At 35.5% G+C, this 18,628-nt stretch overlaps 1 protein-coding gene and 2 long non-coding RNA genes across 3 annotated transcripts in view; all 3 read left to right on the top strand.

Annotated features, from left to right (window-relative positions):
* The first annotated feature begins 388 nt into the window (after positions 1–388).
* Positions 389–4,863, top strand: LOC128221296 (uncharacterized). Its single transcript, XR_008258949.1, has 3 exons — positions 389–410; positions 1,015–1,116; positions 4,835–4,863. It is a non-coding gene; the product is annotated as an uncharacterized LOC128221296 (long non-coding RNA).
* A 2-nt stretch (positions 4,864–4,865) lies between these two features.
* LOC128221293 (uncharacterized) lies at positions 4,866–5,805 on the top strand. Its single transcript, XR_008258946.1, has 3 exons — positions 4,866–4,960; positions 5,185–5,295; positions 5,692–5,805. It is a non-coding gene; the product is annotated as an uncharacterized LOC128221293 (long non-coding RNA).
* Positions 5,806–16,089: 10,284 nt separating this feature from the next.
* The window catches only part of LOC128221702 (collagen alpha-1(XII) chain-like), a 34,663-nt gene continuing 32,124 nt past the window's right edge, over positions 16,090–18,628 (top strand). Inside the window, 2 exon segments of the mRNA XM_052930302.1 lie at positions 16,090–16,237; positions 17,574–17,808. Coding sequence (XP_052786262.1) covers positions 16,090–16,237; positions 17,574–17,808 — 383 coding nt within the window.

Here is an 18,628-nt window from a genome sequence, read left to right as displayed (position 1 = left end):
TTTTTTAATTTTAAAAGTTAAAACTAATGATATGAATAATCAATTCCGATGACAGGGACAGGGTGCGTTGTTTTGACACAAACCTATGACCACGCACCCCACTGTTCTGAATTAATCCCAAGCTTATTGATAATGATGGGAGATCTGTTACATTTTTTTTTTAATTTTATTCTATAATCTTTGATTTGTAATTGATCATTAGTAACAATTCTCCCAGCATTACCTATAAGCCTTGGATTGTTTCAAAACAATGGGGGCATGGTCATAGGGGGTTGTCAAAACATCGCACCTTGCCCCTATGATTCCGAATTGAAAACAGTTGTAAACCAAAGTAATGCATAATCGTTTTGAAAGTTAATAACGAGGATGAACATTGATGTCCATAGGAGCAGGGACGGGGATAATCACTGGTAAGCATGTTCATAGTTTGCAAGGCTTTTATTATTGATATGTGCGTTTGCTTATCTTAGGTTTAGATCGGGCTTTGCCTTAAATCTTTCATTCGGAACTCCTCGGCCATTTTTTCAAAAACAACCTCGGATGTATGCCGGTACATCTGCTGAAGTAGTCCGTATTTTTTTTAATAAAAGCATTAATTAAATGTAGTGTTTAAGAGTTGTATTCATTGCTCTCAGTTTAAATTGATTGCCAGTGAAGTGTATTATTGCAAACATAATTACGATTCCCAAGAGTTAAGCCATAAATTTTAACTACTAAATAAGATTACTACGCGATCTATTTGCAGCGGACTTAAACGTACCACTTTTTAAGTATGTAAACCGTCCATATACATCCGAGGTTGTTTTTGAAAAAAATGGCCGAGGAGTTCCGAATGTAAATCTTTAAGCCGAGGACGACCAGCTTGCTTATGGATAAAGGCCGGGATTGATGATTTATTCAGAATTATCTGTATGTATGTTTGACTATATACCAAAACGCTGTCGTTCCACATATTTTGTTGTTAAAAAGGATATAATGAATATATAGACTATACTTATTTGATTTTTGGAACAGGCACTGGTACTGGTACGGGAACTGGCACTGGTACTGGTACGGGAACTAGCACTGGTACAGGTACGGGAACTGGTACCGGTACAGGAACTGGCACTATCACAGGTAATGATACAAGGGATTTGGAGCGTACCAAATGGTTGTTGGGACATTTTACACGATAGTTCCTTGGAATTATCAATAAAACATTGTCGAATTCCGCGCTCTGCTATTTCTATGACTCTGCAGAGTATTGTATCCAATGGAGTTGTATTAGATTATAAGGGAAACTTGTTTTGCTTCCCACCAAGGGCAATTTTGTAGAACATGATTTTATGAAAGTGTATCATCATATAAACATTTTAAGACATGTTTACGCCTTGGCCGTTGGGGCGTCTGGAAACTAAAGCACCATGTTAAAAAATCGTTACTAAATAATTATCAGCTTTTGAACATAATGTTTACTTGTAAAAAAATATAAAAGAAAAAGTATAGAAAACTGTTTTAATTTAATTATACATGACGTAATAAAACATCATAATTTTTTTTCAGCGAATTTTTTTCATGTCTGAAAAAACTGTTATTTACGTTACTTCCAAACTTGCAATTTTTTATGATGAACAAAAAACTACAAAATAATCTGCATCGATTTTTCGGAGAAGACTAATTCAACATTAAGACATAAACTCAAGTATGGTTTCACTGTAATAAATTTACGTGTAATACGTCACATCATAAGAAAAGAAAACTACCTGTTTATACATATTTTACAAATAAGGCCTGCAGTGAGCATTTGATGTCACTTTGCAATGCTATCTATACAATGCTCCTTGTTCATGGCATAAAAGCAAAGTGCACAAATAATAAAGAAAACCAATCACATATTGTGATAAATGTGCATGTAGAATACATTACTTTGTAAAAAAAAAAAACTTTACAAACAACTTTAATGTTAACAGGACAAAATTTATTGACTTAACACTTTTCTTATCATGTTATATTATATTATGCAAGTTTTAGTTGCAAAAAATGAGCGACTCTAAAATTTAAAGACATACGACAAAAAACACCAATTTTCATATTAAATACGTTACTTCAAATTTCTTTCACATCACTTGACATGCTGACTAGATAACACAACACTCCTAAATGTTTTATGTTAATGGAATAGAAATATCACAATTACATATTAAACGGATATAACATTGCATCTGTAAATTGTAGTAATAAATATGGACGCTGTATTGAGTATGAATAAAATATATCTCTTTTATATGCCATTTTACAATTTCTGTTGAACAAATACATATATTTTATGTAATTGTGTTTTTACATTTAATAGTTTGCTATTCTATTTGATCTAACCCGTTTTTTACATAATTTTTAACATTCAACACTTTTGTTTTAGTAACAAAATCATGGTTACGTAAGTTATACTAGTGGTTTAAATTAGGAATAAAACAGTGTATAACTACAGTGTTTAATTTGTAAAAAGTATTAGTGCTTTATCAGGATGAATCGTTGTTGTGCAAAATACAATTGTAAGCTACGTAGATAACACACGCATTATCTGTGCAATCATAAGGAAGTTTAAGGAAATTTTGATGAAATTGTGTAATACGTATTTTGAATATGACATACCTTTTTATCAAGCGAAATGACATAACTTTATTTGTTTAAGCACTCTGTGTAACCTATCATTTTTGTAAAAACGTTGTTTTTATATTACATTTAAAAAGTCACGAAATATACACCAATTCGTGCAGTCTGAATTATTTAAAAACCCTTCATAGAACTTAAGATGGATCATTTACCAACTTATTTTATCTCATTGAAAACCATCATTATACATGGAAGAAAAAGTGGTGATAAAATTATAAAAAAAACGTAGGGTAACGTAGTTTAAATGTCCGTTGCTCACTTATGCCCCCTCCCTCAGAGCGTAAACATATCTCATTTTGTGGCGTTTTGCTTAAGCTTTGGGAAAATTATATCCTTCATAATTGCCCCCGGGGCTGGGGAGCAGGGTCAACTGGCAGCTTAAGGTCTATCTATTATGGATGGATCGGGTACCGAGGATGCAGAGGACTAGAAATTGTAAAGTGAAGGGACACATGTAAAGGAAATTAAAGATGCAGCAGACAAAGTATGAATGTATAAAAATGCATTTAATAAGAACATGCTTGGTGAAAATCCTTTACTTCATACTATTATTTAGAAGGTTTCAGCGCAAAACAGAAATTGTACTGTGCTTTTATTGATTATGAAAATGCTTTTGACACTGTTATACACGATGCTTTGCGGATTAAATTAGTTCCGTCTGGTACAAGTAGTTAAATGATAACCATGCTTATGTCCCTATATGCAAATGTTGAGGCGTGTGTTAAACATATGTTATATTCAGAACTGTTCGATATATTTATTGGAGTGAAACAAGGGGAACCTCTTTCTCCTCTTTTATTTATTTTGTTTATTAATGACATTCGGGAGTATTTAGATTTTGAAAATCTAACCCAGAACGATATAATTAAGCTGTTTCTATACACGTTACTAATTGCTGACGACATTGCTCTGTTCACAACTGACCCTAATAGTCTTCAAGCACAACTGCAATACATAGATATTTATGCAAGTTGGGTCTTGAAAATTAATCTAAAAAACTAAAATATGTATTTTTGAAAAATGAAAAACATTGAATCGCTTTGTTTGGTCCATTGATAATAATGTTGTCGAAACAATGGATATCTTCTGTTATTTGGGTATTAAATTCAATTACAATGGAACTTTTTGTAAATGCAGTTAAAGCGCTGAAAGATCAAGCTTTGAAAGCATATAATCACATTGTATCATTTTTTGGTAGAGTTAAACACGACGTTTAGACTAAACTCTTATTGTTCGACTCTATGATTGCTCCTATTCTTATGTATGGTTGTGAGGTTTGGGGTATATATGACATGAAATAGGTGGATAAACTCCACCTTAAATATTGTAAAAACATTCTTGGAGTTCGCTCTCAAACTTCTAATGCTGCTCTACTAAGAGAGCAAGGACGATTCAGAGCACTTAAAGTTTGGTGCAATATCAAATCTTCCCCAACCTCGTTTATAATATATATTGTGAAAAGTTAATGATGTTAGTTCTGTTTACTGCAATGCTAAGGATAACTGGTCTAAATATATAAAGAATGTGTTAGACACCCTCGGTTTTAGTTATGTTTGGTCTTCTGATCATATATCAAATTGTTGTTTTATATCGTTAAGACAACGCCGCCACGATCAATATGTAAAACACTGGACTGACACCATTCATTCACTACCGAAGTTAAATTATTATAAACAACTCAAGTTAAATTTTGAATTTGAAAAGAATCTCGATTTCATAGAAATATAGAATTGCATTAACGGGGTTGCGACTATGTTCTCACATTCTTGAAATTGAAGTTGGAAGGTACAATCTGAATTTTATTTTTTGCTTGCTTGTCCTTTTTTATGACTTACGTCTACAATTCAATGTTTTCAATTTGTGGAATACCTTGAATAAATTTAGGGTTTTAATATCCTCAAAAGCACAAACAATATAAGACATGTATCTTAATACATTTACAATGCTTTTCAACGACGTTCTGCCAGTATTGACGCAGTTGCTTCATAGTTAGATATTACAATCAAGTAAATTGTTATTGTGTATATACTATGTACGTGTGAAATGTTTTTTGTTAGTTTATTTTGTATTTGTCACCTTTTCAATTTGTGTACATTTCATCCTATGTGTATGTTTATGGCCAAAGGCTTATGTATTGCCGATATTGCAAATTAACTTGGAACTGTAATCTTACTCTTCTTAGGAACTGGGTCTGGTAGCTGTATGGACAAGCTATCCAACTGCGCTGCCTACACTCAAGATGCGTGCACGGGATTGTACGAGCAATGGGCACGTGACAACTGCGCACACTACTGTAACCTCTGTCCAGGTAATTGGTACCTGTTTGTTCATACACTTGCTTTAAGACCTCGTGAGAACCATCTTCCAAACACCCACTGTTACTGTAGACAATTAGTCATTGTCCGTCGCCCGTCGTTGGCGTCGTCGTTAATAAATTAAGAGGTGTTTTAAGTTAAGAAAATGTGTTATATTCTGTTCTCTGCATATGATGTAAAGTAATTGACAAAACATTTGTTGTAACCGCTGTTTCAGCGACGGGTTCTGGTGGTGTAATAACCGGATCCGGTACCGCGGCACCGGGCACTGGGACAGGGACGGGAACGGGAACCGGCACCGGCACTGGCTCTGGATATGTGGAATACAGTGAGTATTTTAAACTCCTCCTTTATTTTAATAGACTTCTTATATCAATAAGGCTGAAACTTCCTGACATTTTATACATTCTAACGCTGTGATTCTAAAACATAAACTATATCTAAAGTATTACAAAAGCAGTCTAAATTTCTGACTGTTCATTGAGAGTAATTGTTAAAGCGACAATATCGTCACCATTGCAGTTATTCGCCCGAGGTCATTCAATGATATTCTTAGACAAAATCAATCTCTTTAAAATCATATCGTGATGTTCGCTTTATTTCACTACGCAGTATGCGATCAGAGAACATGACTTTGGAGGCCATTGCCGCCGTAAAACGATTACTTGGGATCTGATTTTAATGACATTTGGACAGAGTCAGCAGTGTTTTGTTGTATTTTCAGGTGGCGGTTGCGTATATAAGGGTCGGTATTACGGAGCTGGTGACCATTGGTATGACGGCTGTGACTACAACTGTACATGTGAAAACGGACAGACGGGCTTCTACAGGTGTGGAGATAGGTAAGAGAAAACCAAGGGATAGGTTCTTTTTAATTTGTCCCATTCGGGAGCGGCTTGTCTTAAATAGGAGATGTATATGGTAAGTATATGATACATGTATATATAACTAGCACAGGCTGAAGAGTCGTTAGGGAGAGGTCTGTCTTGAAAAGGGAATGTATTACCTGTACAGGCTGAGCCATCGGGAGAGGCCTGTCTTGAATAGGGAATGTATTACCTGTACAGGCTGAGCCATCGGGAGAGGCCTGTCTTGAATAGGGAATGTATTATCTGTACAGGCTGAGCCATCGGGAGAGGTCTGTCTTGAATAGGGAATGTATTACCTGTACAGGCTGAGCCATCGGGAGAGGCCTGTTTTGAATAGGGAATGTATTACCTGTACAGGCTGAGCCATCGGGAGAGGCCTGTCTTGAATAGGGAATCTATTACATGTACAGGCTGAGCCATCGGGAGAGGCCTGTCTTGAATAGGGAATGTATTACCTGTACAGGCTGGCCATCGGGAGGGGTTTGTCTTGTATAGGGAATGTATTACCTGAAAGGTTTGTCTTAAATAGTGAATGTAATACCTTACAGGCTGAGCAATCGGGAGAGGGTTGTCTTGAATAGGGAATGTAATACCTGTACAGGCTGAGCCATCGTGAGAGGTCTGTCTTGAATCGGGAATGCACTACTAGTACAGACTGAGCCATGGGGAGGTGCTTGTTTTGAATAGGGAATGAATTACTTGTACAGGCTGAGCCATCGGGAGAGGCTTGTTTAGAATGGAGAATGTATGACTGGTACAGTCTGGGCCATCGGGAGAGGCTTGCCTTGAAAAAAGAATGTGTTTTAACTAATTCAGGCTAGTATGTATAAATAGTTCAGGCTGAGCCATCGGGAGGGGCTTGTCTTGAATATAGAATGTATTATTTGTGCAGACTGAGCCATCGGGAGAGGCTTGTATTCAATAGGGAATGTATAACTAGTACAGGCTGGGTCATCGGGAGGGGCTTGTCTTGAATAGGGATTCCTAAAACAAGTTCCTGTTTGGTGTGGTTCAGGCTAGGTTGCTCCAATAGAATCAGATTACAATATTGGCATAATAAATGGTAGTTGGTGAAATTCAATTGCGTTAGTAACCGTGAGGGCTTGGTAGTTATTACTAAGGAGATTTTAAAGCAAGTTTTGTTCATGCTTCTTAAATATGTTTATATGTTAATGCAATTTGGCAGACGGACAAAACATGTTTCGTCTTGTATGTACAATTAAGCCAATGACTTTTTAAACCCCAATATTGACATGCTTTATCACAATCAGGTGTCCCACGTATAATTTGGCGGCGGGCTGCGTATTGAGGACGGTTGCTGAATAGTGTTGCGGTGTACCGGACTGCACGGGAGCCACGGGCACAGGGACAGGCACCATGACCGGTACGTGTTGCAACATTACCGGAATTTGGATACGTACTATTACTTTTGTACTATGAGCACCATATATAGGAAAATATCTACATTCGCACTCGATTTTTTGAACGATAAATTTTGCGTTCTTTTTGCATGATCCGTTCGACCTTTCGTGACCTCTTACTGACCTGGGGCATGCATATGTAAAACACGAATTAAAAACACTCTCGAAAGTATTCTTTCCTTTATTGTAATTAAATCGCGGAAAAATAAAATGATAAATTTGTGAAAAGGGGAAATGTAAATATAAGCATCGATCCTTATTATTTTTTCCTTTATGCAGTTTGAACGATTTTGCACGGAAAAGAAGAATCACTCCGTAATACCTTTTAAAGCTGTGTAGTTTAACGTCATAACATTATCTTTCGCATTTACTTTATATTTAAATCTTGCATTTTATTGATAGTGTTTATTGCACGTATGTAGAACATTACGGTTTGTGGCGGATCCGGGGTCTAGTTGTAACACACTTGACTGTCAATCCAGAGGTCGTAGGTTCGATTCCCCGCCGCACCACTAAGAATATTTCTAATCGTCTTCCGCCAGGGACGTTCAATGGAGGTCATACACTGGTGCACGTTAAAGAACCAGGGCTACATTCTGTCAGTGCACTTTGCTCCAAAAACCTAATATGACTAACAATCTTATCGGAGCACTCGCCGAATGGGCCTTGCCCAAGTGTGAGAATAAATAAGCTTACACACCACCTGTGTAGTTTGTATTTTGAGTTGGCCTGTGGTCTTACAGGTCAGACGACCGGCTGTTACTACAAGAACAACGTGTATACGCAGAGCCAGACGTGGAGGGACGGGTGCGACTATAAATGTGAATGTACCGACGCCTCGATGGGACGATACAGACGCACTGCTCTGTAAGTTGGTCACCTGCTGGTTTCAAAGGCAATGGCAATGCAGCACTTTTATAGAACCCAAGTCTTAATACAAATTATATGAGAATTTAAGTAATTCCGCCATTAAAATTTAAGAAATGAAGACCGCCCCAATTTCATGAAACTTCTTAAGCTTAACATGATTAAAATGGCTTATATCAATATGCCAATATACATTCTTAGATATAAGGGACTTAAGAAGTTTCGAAACATTAGGGCCTGGGGCCGCATTGATCAAGCAAATTTGTGAATATTTCGAAGTTAGTGAACATTTCGTAGTATTTGACAACGATTATTTAAAACACACTCTACTTTACATGAAATTTATTCATATACATTATATTGTTTAAACCATTTTCTTGCTTATTTTCATATTTTCATGTACAAATATTGTCTGTTTTCTTTCAATTCAACAAAAAGGCTATTTTTCACTAATTTAAAAATTGTCACTAAGATGCATTATGCATACGATCCCCTCGGGCTGTATTTACAAAGCATATTAGTGAGTAATTGTAAGAAAATCAATATAATATTAGAAGATTATTTCAAGAAAGGGTATATTTTTATGAACTTTATGCATATGCATCTATTCGTGTCCATATTTTGTATACAAACATTGTTAGTTTCTTTTCCTTAAAATGCAAGTTGAAAAAAGGACAACTTTCCATTTAGTTCAAAATTTAACATTACGACCATTGTTCCGCCATATCCGACACTATTTACACAAGAATGACAACTCGAATTAACTACTTATCCATGCCATTATGTTCTCCTATGAATGTCGCACCGCAAAATCCATGAACAATTGTGTCGTCGTTCTTGCCCACCAGTATCATTATTTGCGGCATACATGGATTAAAACTGATCTTAATCGCGTGAACTTTCCAAATGCAAAAATGATTGACCAAATTTAATATTTATTTCTTCACCATTAACGTGTAACAAGAACCTATACTGATATGCTTAAATACACATGTAGATCAGGCTGGTATTCAATGTTGGATCTAAGAACGATGTAGCTAATCGGATTAATGATTATTAATAACTAACCAATAGAGTGAATTATGTCAAATATGAATGACTGTAAGATTGATTTGATATGCATAATGAATACAACCCCTGTGTCATTTTGACAAGTGCTAGAAACTTTACTTTCACGGTAGATCATATCTTTGAATATTATCCCAAGTTTCCTGGACTCCTATTATTTATTTTATGTCTCTTTACACGTGCTTGGGTGTATTGTAAGCCATGGATATGTCTGCTCTTCAAGTCTTATATCATTAACGTCCTTCAGTTTGCTAAATGAACATTTTTCTCTTAACAGATGTGTGGTGTGGAACCTTCCCCCGACCTGCCACTTGGACGCTCCAGCCCCCGGAAAGTGCTGCCAGACTCCCAACTGCCCTTCAGATGTCGTCCTAAGTTACCCACCAGGCTATACGGTGGAATAAGAAACGCTTCACGACGTTTTCAAGACGTTCGGTCACTTTTATAAAGTTTTTTTTGTACAAAAGTTATGAGTTTTAATTGTCTGAGATTTTTCTTGAAATATTTGTTCATTGTGTTTTGTAAATAAATTACAAGATGTTGAAATGTTCCTGTTCTGTTTGTTTGTTTATTCTTTTAATAATGTTACTTTGCGTTGGGTGTTGGTTCGATTAAAGCGACACTCTTGTTAAAAATCAAAACATATACATGTATAACAAACATGAGTGATCAACCTTTATCTACTTACTTAATAATTCTTCTATGGAAAATATAACTTACTGATAACAAGATTGTAACCGTGTACTTAAAAGCTAACAAAGGCAAAAATAATGAGTGATCAAAGATTTACCATGAGGTAGAATACCGTGTTTTCTGCATCTTTCTTTCAAATTAAACTCAATATCCTTCATAAGAACCATTGTTGTTTTTTTACATGTATTCATCATTTTTGGTATACTTAAACAATTGTATTAGCTATGGTAAATCTTATTTGGGTGTAAGAGTGCTTCTTTAACGAGACTGAACAACTCCAGTTGCGATATAATGCTACCAAATGCATAGATTTCATCGATATCTTTTTTACTTCACATACATCTATAAAATAGGCTTCTAAGCGCAAACTCTGTAAGTTATTTGTATACTGATAATTATTTTTTAGGGAACAACACAGTAGTTATTTACAAATGTTAGGCTCCCAAATAGACAAAACGCTATGAGATGACGCATAGTTAAGTTTATACTTAAGAGGTGTTTAAACGGTTTGCAACATTATATTTTAAACTCAGTTTCACAACAACAACAATGTCTCCGTACATGAGAGACGGGGTCCTGGGTGGGGTTTGGGCGGGTGGTGGGGGAGCAAAAGAAACAGGCGAATAAGCGAAAACACAAAGGATTTCTATGTTGTACACTGTCAGTAAATGTCGGTCATGTTAGGTCAAAGGTTTGTACGCATTTTTTAAAATAAGATTAAAGGGACTAGACACCAGATGATACAATTGCAAGAAGAAAAGAAAATAGTCGAACACTTACATAACATTGACATCGTTTATACATCGTATTGAATCTAACTTACTGATCTATCACATCGCAAACGAAACTTGCATCTTTCGCAGATTTTGCGCATTTTTAAACTTCGAAAGTTACCGGGGTTGTCTCTTACTTAAAATCAAGTTATTTTGAAAATAGCGTCAGCTTATTTATCTGTACTCCTCACGTGACTTTCAAATACTTAATATTCACACTTCATGGCTTTCCGGAAGAAACGGACAAATGGTGAATATTATTAGTCTAAGAACTGAAAGGGACTATATACGACAATGCACCCATTGTGATTTATTAATAGACAATTAAGTTGTGCATCGAATTTGCTTCTGTAGTGCTCATGATGCGAAACGGCATTTGATGTGGAGATATGTTCTCACCAACTCTGACACTCCATTGAATTATGCTAGTTTCATTTCTTTAAGGCCAGTCATACAGAGCAATAAACTGATTGAATGTGCTGTTCATTGCCTCATAAGAAACACATCTGTATATCTTGTGAACCTCATTTGCAGCTTGTTCACATAGTTTTCTGAGAAATTTTATAAACCCAAACATGCTGGCACATCATAACTGATATATCGTTATGACTATTTATATGTATTATTTATCTGTAGAAAGGATGTGATATTCATTAAGCAAATTTATCTAGATATTTCGTTTTCGTATCTAGGAAATGCATGCAATACGGATATTGTCTTAAAGTGTGTGTATATAATATTGGTCTCTAAATTGTGCTTTATATTTACTTATACAGTTAAGTAAATATTGATAAAGCAATATGAAAAAGACACAGGTCTGGTAATACCATTTTCGTGGAATTTCAATTTATGTACTCGAAAATGAATTATATAAGTGTGAATGCTGTTTAAATATTTCTTTAATTGCATAATGTCATGTTGTAAACTTGTATGTTGTACATTTATAAACTGTAGTTTTGCTCTTCATAGCATTATGGAGGAAATAAAAGTATATATAAAAGTATATATAGGAAAACTGCTGCGAAACAACGTAGACACAGATTTGTCATCAACATCAGTGATGCAATTGATCAAAGGAAACCCTTGAAAGAGCCTTTAACTCTGCTGGAAATGACAGCGAGTTGTGATGCGCGTATTGACAGTTTTGTGTGTGTAGCCATCACATGACTTGCAAGCTGTCGGAAAAAAAATCATTCCGCGCTTTTTTAAACTGAGAAACCATTTTGCGCTTTTTAACGGGGAAACTCAGCTGAGACAGCGACATGACAATGGCGGTTATTCTTTAAATCATGTAAAAAATGCATTATCGGTTTCATGCTAGCTCGCAGCTTGTCTGGAGGAAATACTGTATATGCCCATTGTGGGACCATCTGGTGTCTGGTCCCTTTAAAGCAGTTATGAAACGTTTTGGGTTAGGAAAAAGGTCAATGAGATAATGAAATTGTACCTGCTGTCGTTCCATAAGTTCAAGTTTTATCAGTTGTGTGTGTTTATTGGTTTGCTTCACATTTAAAAATGCATTATCGGTTTTGTTCTTCATAACGAATGAATATTTAAATATATGTAGGATAAAAATTCATGGAGTGCTAGACAATGTTCCATTTCGTAATCCATACATAAATATTTGCATAGCTAATCTTTTCAGCGATAGAAGTCACACTGACAAATAAATTGATACATTTGTTTGATAAGCTCAAAAGACATTAAATGTCCTCTGTTACTGTCATGACTCATGTAGGAAGAGGTATGAACTTTTTGGACAAACTTCACTTGCGGATCCAGGGATGGGGGCACCCGGCGCCCCCCCCCCCAAAAAAAAAAAAAAAAATAAAAAAAAAAAAAAAAAAAATAAAAAATAAAAAATAAATAAAAAATAAAAGTAAAATAAAATCGTTTACTTTATATGTTAATATCGGAGAAAATAATAATAAAATACGCTCGAAATGCACTATTTTGGACCAGAAATTGTTAAAAATTTCTGAGAGAGGGCCGAAAGTCAAAAGGTCCAAATCTAAGCCCCTCTTACGTCAATTTTGGAACCACCCCTGAACTTTTAAAGCATATAGGCCGCGATGTAAGCGTACATTTGGTGCATTTAAGGTTAACAGCTAGTACTTTTCGTCGATGTAAAATTCGTAAAAAATATCGATTAAGGTAATGTGCTATTCAGAGATCCAGCTGAAACTTTGATGTTCATGTTCAACAGTTTTAAAGACAGACTTTTTACATAATGGTTTGGGGTGATAAACTCCAAAAAAGGTTTTCAATTCATTTTACATTCATGCCATGCACATATCGAACAAAATAACTATTGAGAAACATAATTATTTTGCTCTTAGAACAGAACAGTAAACACAAATTTATTTCAGCAGAAACAAGGTTGTTATAGCCAGTGACCATTTAAGTTATTTATCATTTGAATGACGGTTTGCACTGAAATTCTTGCCAGAAGACATAAATAAATATACATGTATAAGCAGTACTATTCAGAAATAAATTATTTTGAGAGATACTAACTAGTATTATCTAATGATTCAGGGCCGGCCATATATCGAATTATTATTAACAAGACGTATTTGATTTGCTTAGTACTAACAAATAAACAATTCAATACACAAAGTGATAATATTCTTTCTCCCACGAGGAAGCCGGTAACGAGGCTTGACGAAGACATGGAATATATTCTCTTGCATATCTTAAAACTGTTTCTTTAAAATTTCACATAGAAAACGCATGTTGGTGTCAAGCAGTTCCGCTTTTGGCGATTATTGTTCGTATTTTCTCTTAAAAGGTGAATAGTATAAATATAAACGTAATCGCGATTCATTGAAATGGTAAACAGCTATCGCACGTGCCCTCAGGTCGATTGTTCTCAATCGGAAATACATTATACATACAGTCGAACCCCGTTGGCTCGGCAGGAATGTTTACAGTCAGTAAATAGAAATCGGTCCCTTACATCCACATCGAGCCAACGATAAATTCGAGCCAAGCGAGTTCGAGCCAACGGGTTCGACTGTACTTATATTTTTCCAAAACCTTTATTTAAATACTGTTTACATGAACATTAAAGTTTCTATAAAAATACAGCTAGAATTCTTATTGGCACTTTTTCTTAAATGGCATAAATATCGCCTGTTTTTCAAAGAAACGACTGGAAGCATTGTCGTAGGCTTGGTGTTTTTGTCGGCGTCGTTGTTATAACGGTACCAATTTAACCTTTGTCATAGCTCAAAAGCCTTTCCAGATATTCAAATGGAATTTGGTACATATGTTGCCAAAGGCAATTAGCACATCTATGTTTAATAGGTCAGCAACGCTGTCTTTAATAGTTAATGATATTACTCCGAAAAATAACAAAACAGACGGGCGTTGGTGTTCGCACAACGGCGCTCTTGTTTCGTTTAAGAAACATTAAACAGTATTTTATTCATCTATATTGGTGCGTTTTGCACTTAACTAGTGCGTTTTGTTTTGGCGAACTTCACCAGTTCCACTTTTTACCCCCGTGCGAAAGGGACATTTAGTTAAACCGAAGTACACCATATGCTTCGCTCTTTTAGATAAGTGTTTGTTTCAAGAGTTGATAATAGTTTTAAAATTATACATGCAGTCACTCCTTTTTAGGATGACAATGACGATCTTCAAGTCGTTTTGTAATGAAAAATTATACTTAAATGTTGATTATGCTATTATATACTAGGTACGACAGAGATGTTAACAATTCAGGGCAAAAGTTCCTTAAAAGAACAAATTAATACATCCTATACTTAATCATTACCTTTTGTATTTCATCTTATACGGATACTCGAATGGACACCTGGCTGCATTAAAATTTCCTAAGTTGAAAGGGAATGTTGATCACTTTTTGAAACATCTTGAATGTTGCGAATGTCGTCAATGTCTTGAATGTTGCTAATGTCGTCAATATCTTGAATGTTGCAAATGTCGACAATGTCTTGAACGTCGTCAATGTCTCGAATGTTGCGAATGTCGTCAGTATCTTGAATGTTGCGAATATCTAGAATGTTGCGAATGTATTGAATGTCGTCAATATCTTGAATGTTGCGAATGTCTTGAATGTCGACAATATCTTGAATGTCGTCAATAACTTGAATGTTGCGAATGTCGTCAATATCTTGAATGTTGTTGCGAATCTTGTAAATATCTTGAATGTTGCGCATGTTTTTGTGAATGTCGTCAATATCTTTAATGTTGCGAATGTTGTTGTGAAAGTCGACAATATCTTGAATGTTGTGAATGTCGTCAATATCTTAAACGTTGCGAATGTCGTCTTGTCTTTAATGTAACAAATGTCATCAATATCTTGAATGGGAATGTCGTCAATATCTTGAATGTCGTAAATATCTTGAATGTTAATGCGAATGTCGTCAATATCTTGAATGTTGCGAATGTCTTCAATATCTTGAATGTTGCGAATGTCGTCAATATCTTGAATGTTGTTGCGAATGTCGTCAATATCTTTAATGTTGCGAATGTTGTCAATATCTTGAATGTTGCGAATGTCGTCAATATCTTGAATGTTGTTGCGAATGTCGTCATTATCTTGAATGTTGCGAATCTCGTCAATATCTTGAATGTTGCGAATGTCGTCAATATCTTGAATGTTGCGAATGTCTTCAATATCTTGAATGTTGCGAATGTCGTCAATATCTTGAATGTTGTTGCGAATGTCGTCAATATATTAAATGTTGCGAATGTCGTCAATATCTTGAATGTTGCTAATGTCATAAATATCTTGAATGTTACGAATGTCGACAATGTCTTGAATATTGCGAATCTCGCGAAGGTGCTCTGAGCATACAAACTCGAATGTCGCAAATGTCGTTTATACCTATATTTGGATGTTGAATGCCGAAAGTCGTATGTTCATCCAGTTTCACACAGCAAGGAAATTAACCAAGTTTTTTTTTAAAAAAGCCTAGCTTTGACATAACATAAGTTGCGCACCGGGCGATGCAAACCTATGCATATTATATATAGCGACGGAAGCGTTTTAATCTAAATTCTATTTTTATAACCAAATCACTGTCTGTACCACCCACGTCAAGCCAATGTTGTGGTAAATAAAAAAATAGATCTAGATTTTTTTTTTTGTATTTTCAATGTTTAGATGGTACCATCTCCCAGGACCTGTTTGTATACACATAATAACATCCAGGTCACATGACCAATGTCAACTTTAGGTGAAAAGGAAAGAAAATGAAACTTGTTTAAACCGTTTAACCCGAGTTAGAGACGATAATTTATCTCTTTAATAGTTTCATACAAATACAAAGTACAGTTTAAAACAATAAATTGCAAACAAAATTCTTCCCCCCAGCGGATGTTCCTATTCATACTTGCAGATTAACCCATTGGCGAGTGACCCAAATCGCGCCATATCTAAGTACAAGCGCTATCTGAGCCCATGGCTCGCTTTGGGGCATCTATAAAAAGCGCATTCCTACGAAACTCGGGCATTTATCCTCCGACAATGCTCAGGAATTTTCTGGTAGCCCTCGTGGGTCTAACGGCAGCCCGAGGGGTCCAGGCAGCGGCCACGACCCCGGCACCAAGTAAGTACCACCCCTGGGGTTCTTATTGTATTTTTGCGATTGTTTATTAATATTTTGCGTTCATAACTAGATGCTTATAAATGTTTGTCTAACTTAATTGTACCCGTGTCTGTTATAAAAAAAATAAGGCAAATAGTAATATCGAGGAGAAACAAGCAAACCACAATACTCTTATTTTTTGCAATAGTTCAATTTTATACGCGCTATCAGAAGAATACTACAATGTCTGATGAGGTTATTGTTGCATAATTGTACTTGTATATATTTTGTTTGTGGTTAAAGTGATTGTTTACTTTCACGCGCATGTGGTCACATAAGGCAAGCAATATCATCGGGTGATAGTAAACAATAACACGATATTCATTATTTATTTATTTATACGCTCTTAAATTGAAGAAATCTTAGTGTTTCTATAAAAGTTATTATCAATGAAAAATGCAACACTATACTTGTTATTCAAATGTAATTGCTATATTCTCCTTTCTATCAATATGTATATGGACATGTCGGTCTCCTAGAACTATACACATGGAGGCAATTAAATGGGAAAAAATACGTTTTATTTGAAAGATTCTGTTTATTTCTTACAGTCTTTATCTGCTTTTATGAATCAGTTGTTATATAACTTGGGTGTTTCCATTTGTGTGTGGGGCATTTTTTCAAGTTTTCTGTTCATTAATTTAACGTTCATCGATTCTGACGAATGCACCAAAAAATAGTTTCATAGAGTGAAAGGTAATGTACCGTTACAGAATGACAGAAGGATGCAATCTTAACAAATGTAGAGCAAGCGTCATTGCGATTGTAAAACGGTCCGTTAACTCTTCCCAATATCTTATTTGTACCACATGTAACCATAACAGAAGAAACACACGAGTGCCACAACAACATCCTAAAGAAAACGATTACTAGATTTTTTAGAATCTAACGAAATTATTACTTATTTAAAGATGCACTCTTACTCCCAAATATGATTCACCAAAATTAATACAATTCTTTTAATTTACCAAAAAGGCTGTACATATGTCGAAAACAATGGCTCTTATGAAAAATACCGAGTTTAATTTGAAAGAAAGGTGCAGAAAACACGATATTTCTATCTTCTGAAACGATAGTAGATCACAGTATATCTTTTAGCATTCACCAATCATTTAATATTTCTGGGTTTTTAGCTACTAATTACACGGTTATAATCTTGTTATCAGTAAATAATATTTTCCATAAATGCATAATTTTGTAAGTAGTTAAAGTTTTATCACTCAAAACTTATCTTTGTTATACATGTGTATGTCTTGATTTTGAATAAGATTGTCACTTTAACAATTCTGTTTCACAGACTGCGGATCGAACCCGGCAGATATTGTGTTCCTCCTCGACTCTTCCGGTTCCATCGGGAGCACGAACTTCCAGAAACAGCTCGATTTTGTCTCACGCTTCGCGCAGACTTTCGACATCGGACCGCGCAATGTCGAAATCGGCATCGTCACGTTCGCGACCACCCCGCACAACGAGTTCAATCTCAACACATACTCAACCAAACATGATCTGGTTGCAGCCATCCACAAAGTTGGGTAAGAAGCGTGAGTTCTTTCTTTGTAACCCGACCTGCTAATACTCCAAAACTGTTACGTCTATGAGCTTTAACGAATGAAAGGCCGTATTTGGTCGAAACAAGCTCTTGAGTCACAAAAACAACACAAATTGTTTCATTTTCTTTGAATTCAAGACTAGTGTCTTATTATTTATTTGGGGGCATTGCTTGCACTGATGCAGTTACATAGACTTTTATTTTTTTTCTCCCACCGCTCATAAGTAGATCCAAATATATGGCCATGCTGGAAATCCTTTTCTCCCACCCCTGATAAGTAGATAAATGAATGGCCATGCTGGAAATCCTTTTCTTACCCATTAGCAAAAATAAAAAAGTAGCCGTATGCAAAAATTAAATTAAAGACATTTTTGCTATATTTTATTTTAATGCGGTGGGAGAAAAAGCATCTACCATGGCCGTTCGGGTAAGATAAGTTCATCCCAACCCTCGCGCAAGGTGTTTTGCGGAAATTCGGTAAACCTGGATTGCGCAAAACACCCTACACTCGGGTTGGGTTACACCTAACAGCTCGGCCATGGAAGATACGTATAATATCGTACAATTTTAAAGACCTCACCATTGGCTGCATTAGTATCAGATTGAACATGTATAGTTGTTGTTTTTTAAGGGGTGCAATGATTTAGGGGCCGCATTTCAGTATATTTCAAGCAAAACTCTGCATTTCATTTTTTGAATTACGAAAATTGTCAATTGTCAAAGGTCGCATAAACTATCAAACGATACTTAAAAATGCAAAAGATTACCAACAAATTATCTTTCGAACGCACCTTATCATAAAA

The sequence above is a fragment of the Mya arenaria genome, chromosome 16 (assembly GCF_026914265.1).
Source record: "Mya arenaria isolate MELC-2E11 chromosome 16, ASM2691426v1".
NCBI lineage: Eukaryota > Metazoa > Mollusca > Bivalvia > Myida > Myidae > Mya > Mya arenaria.
The sequence above is the reverse complement of the archived record's forward strand: the minus strand, read 5'-3'. Positions and strand labels throughout refer to the sequence as shown.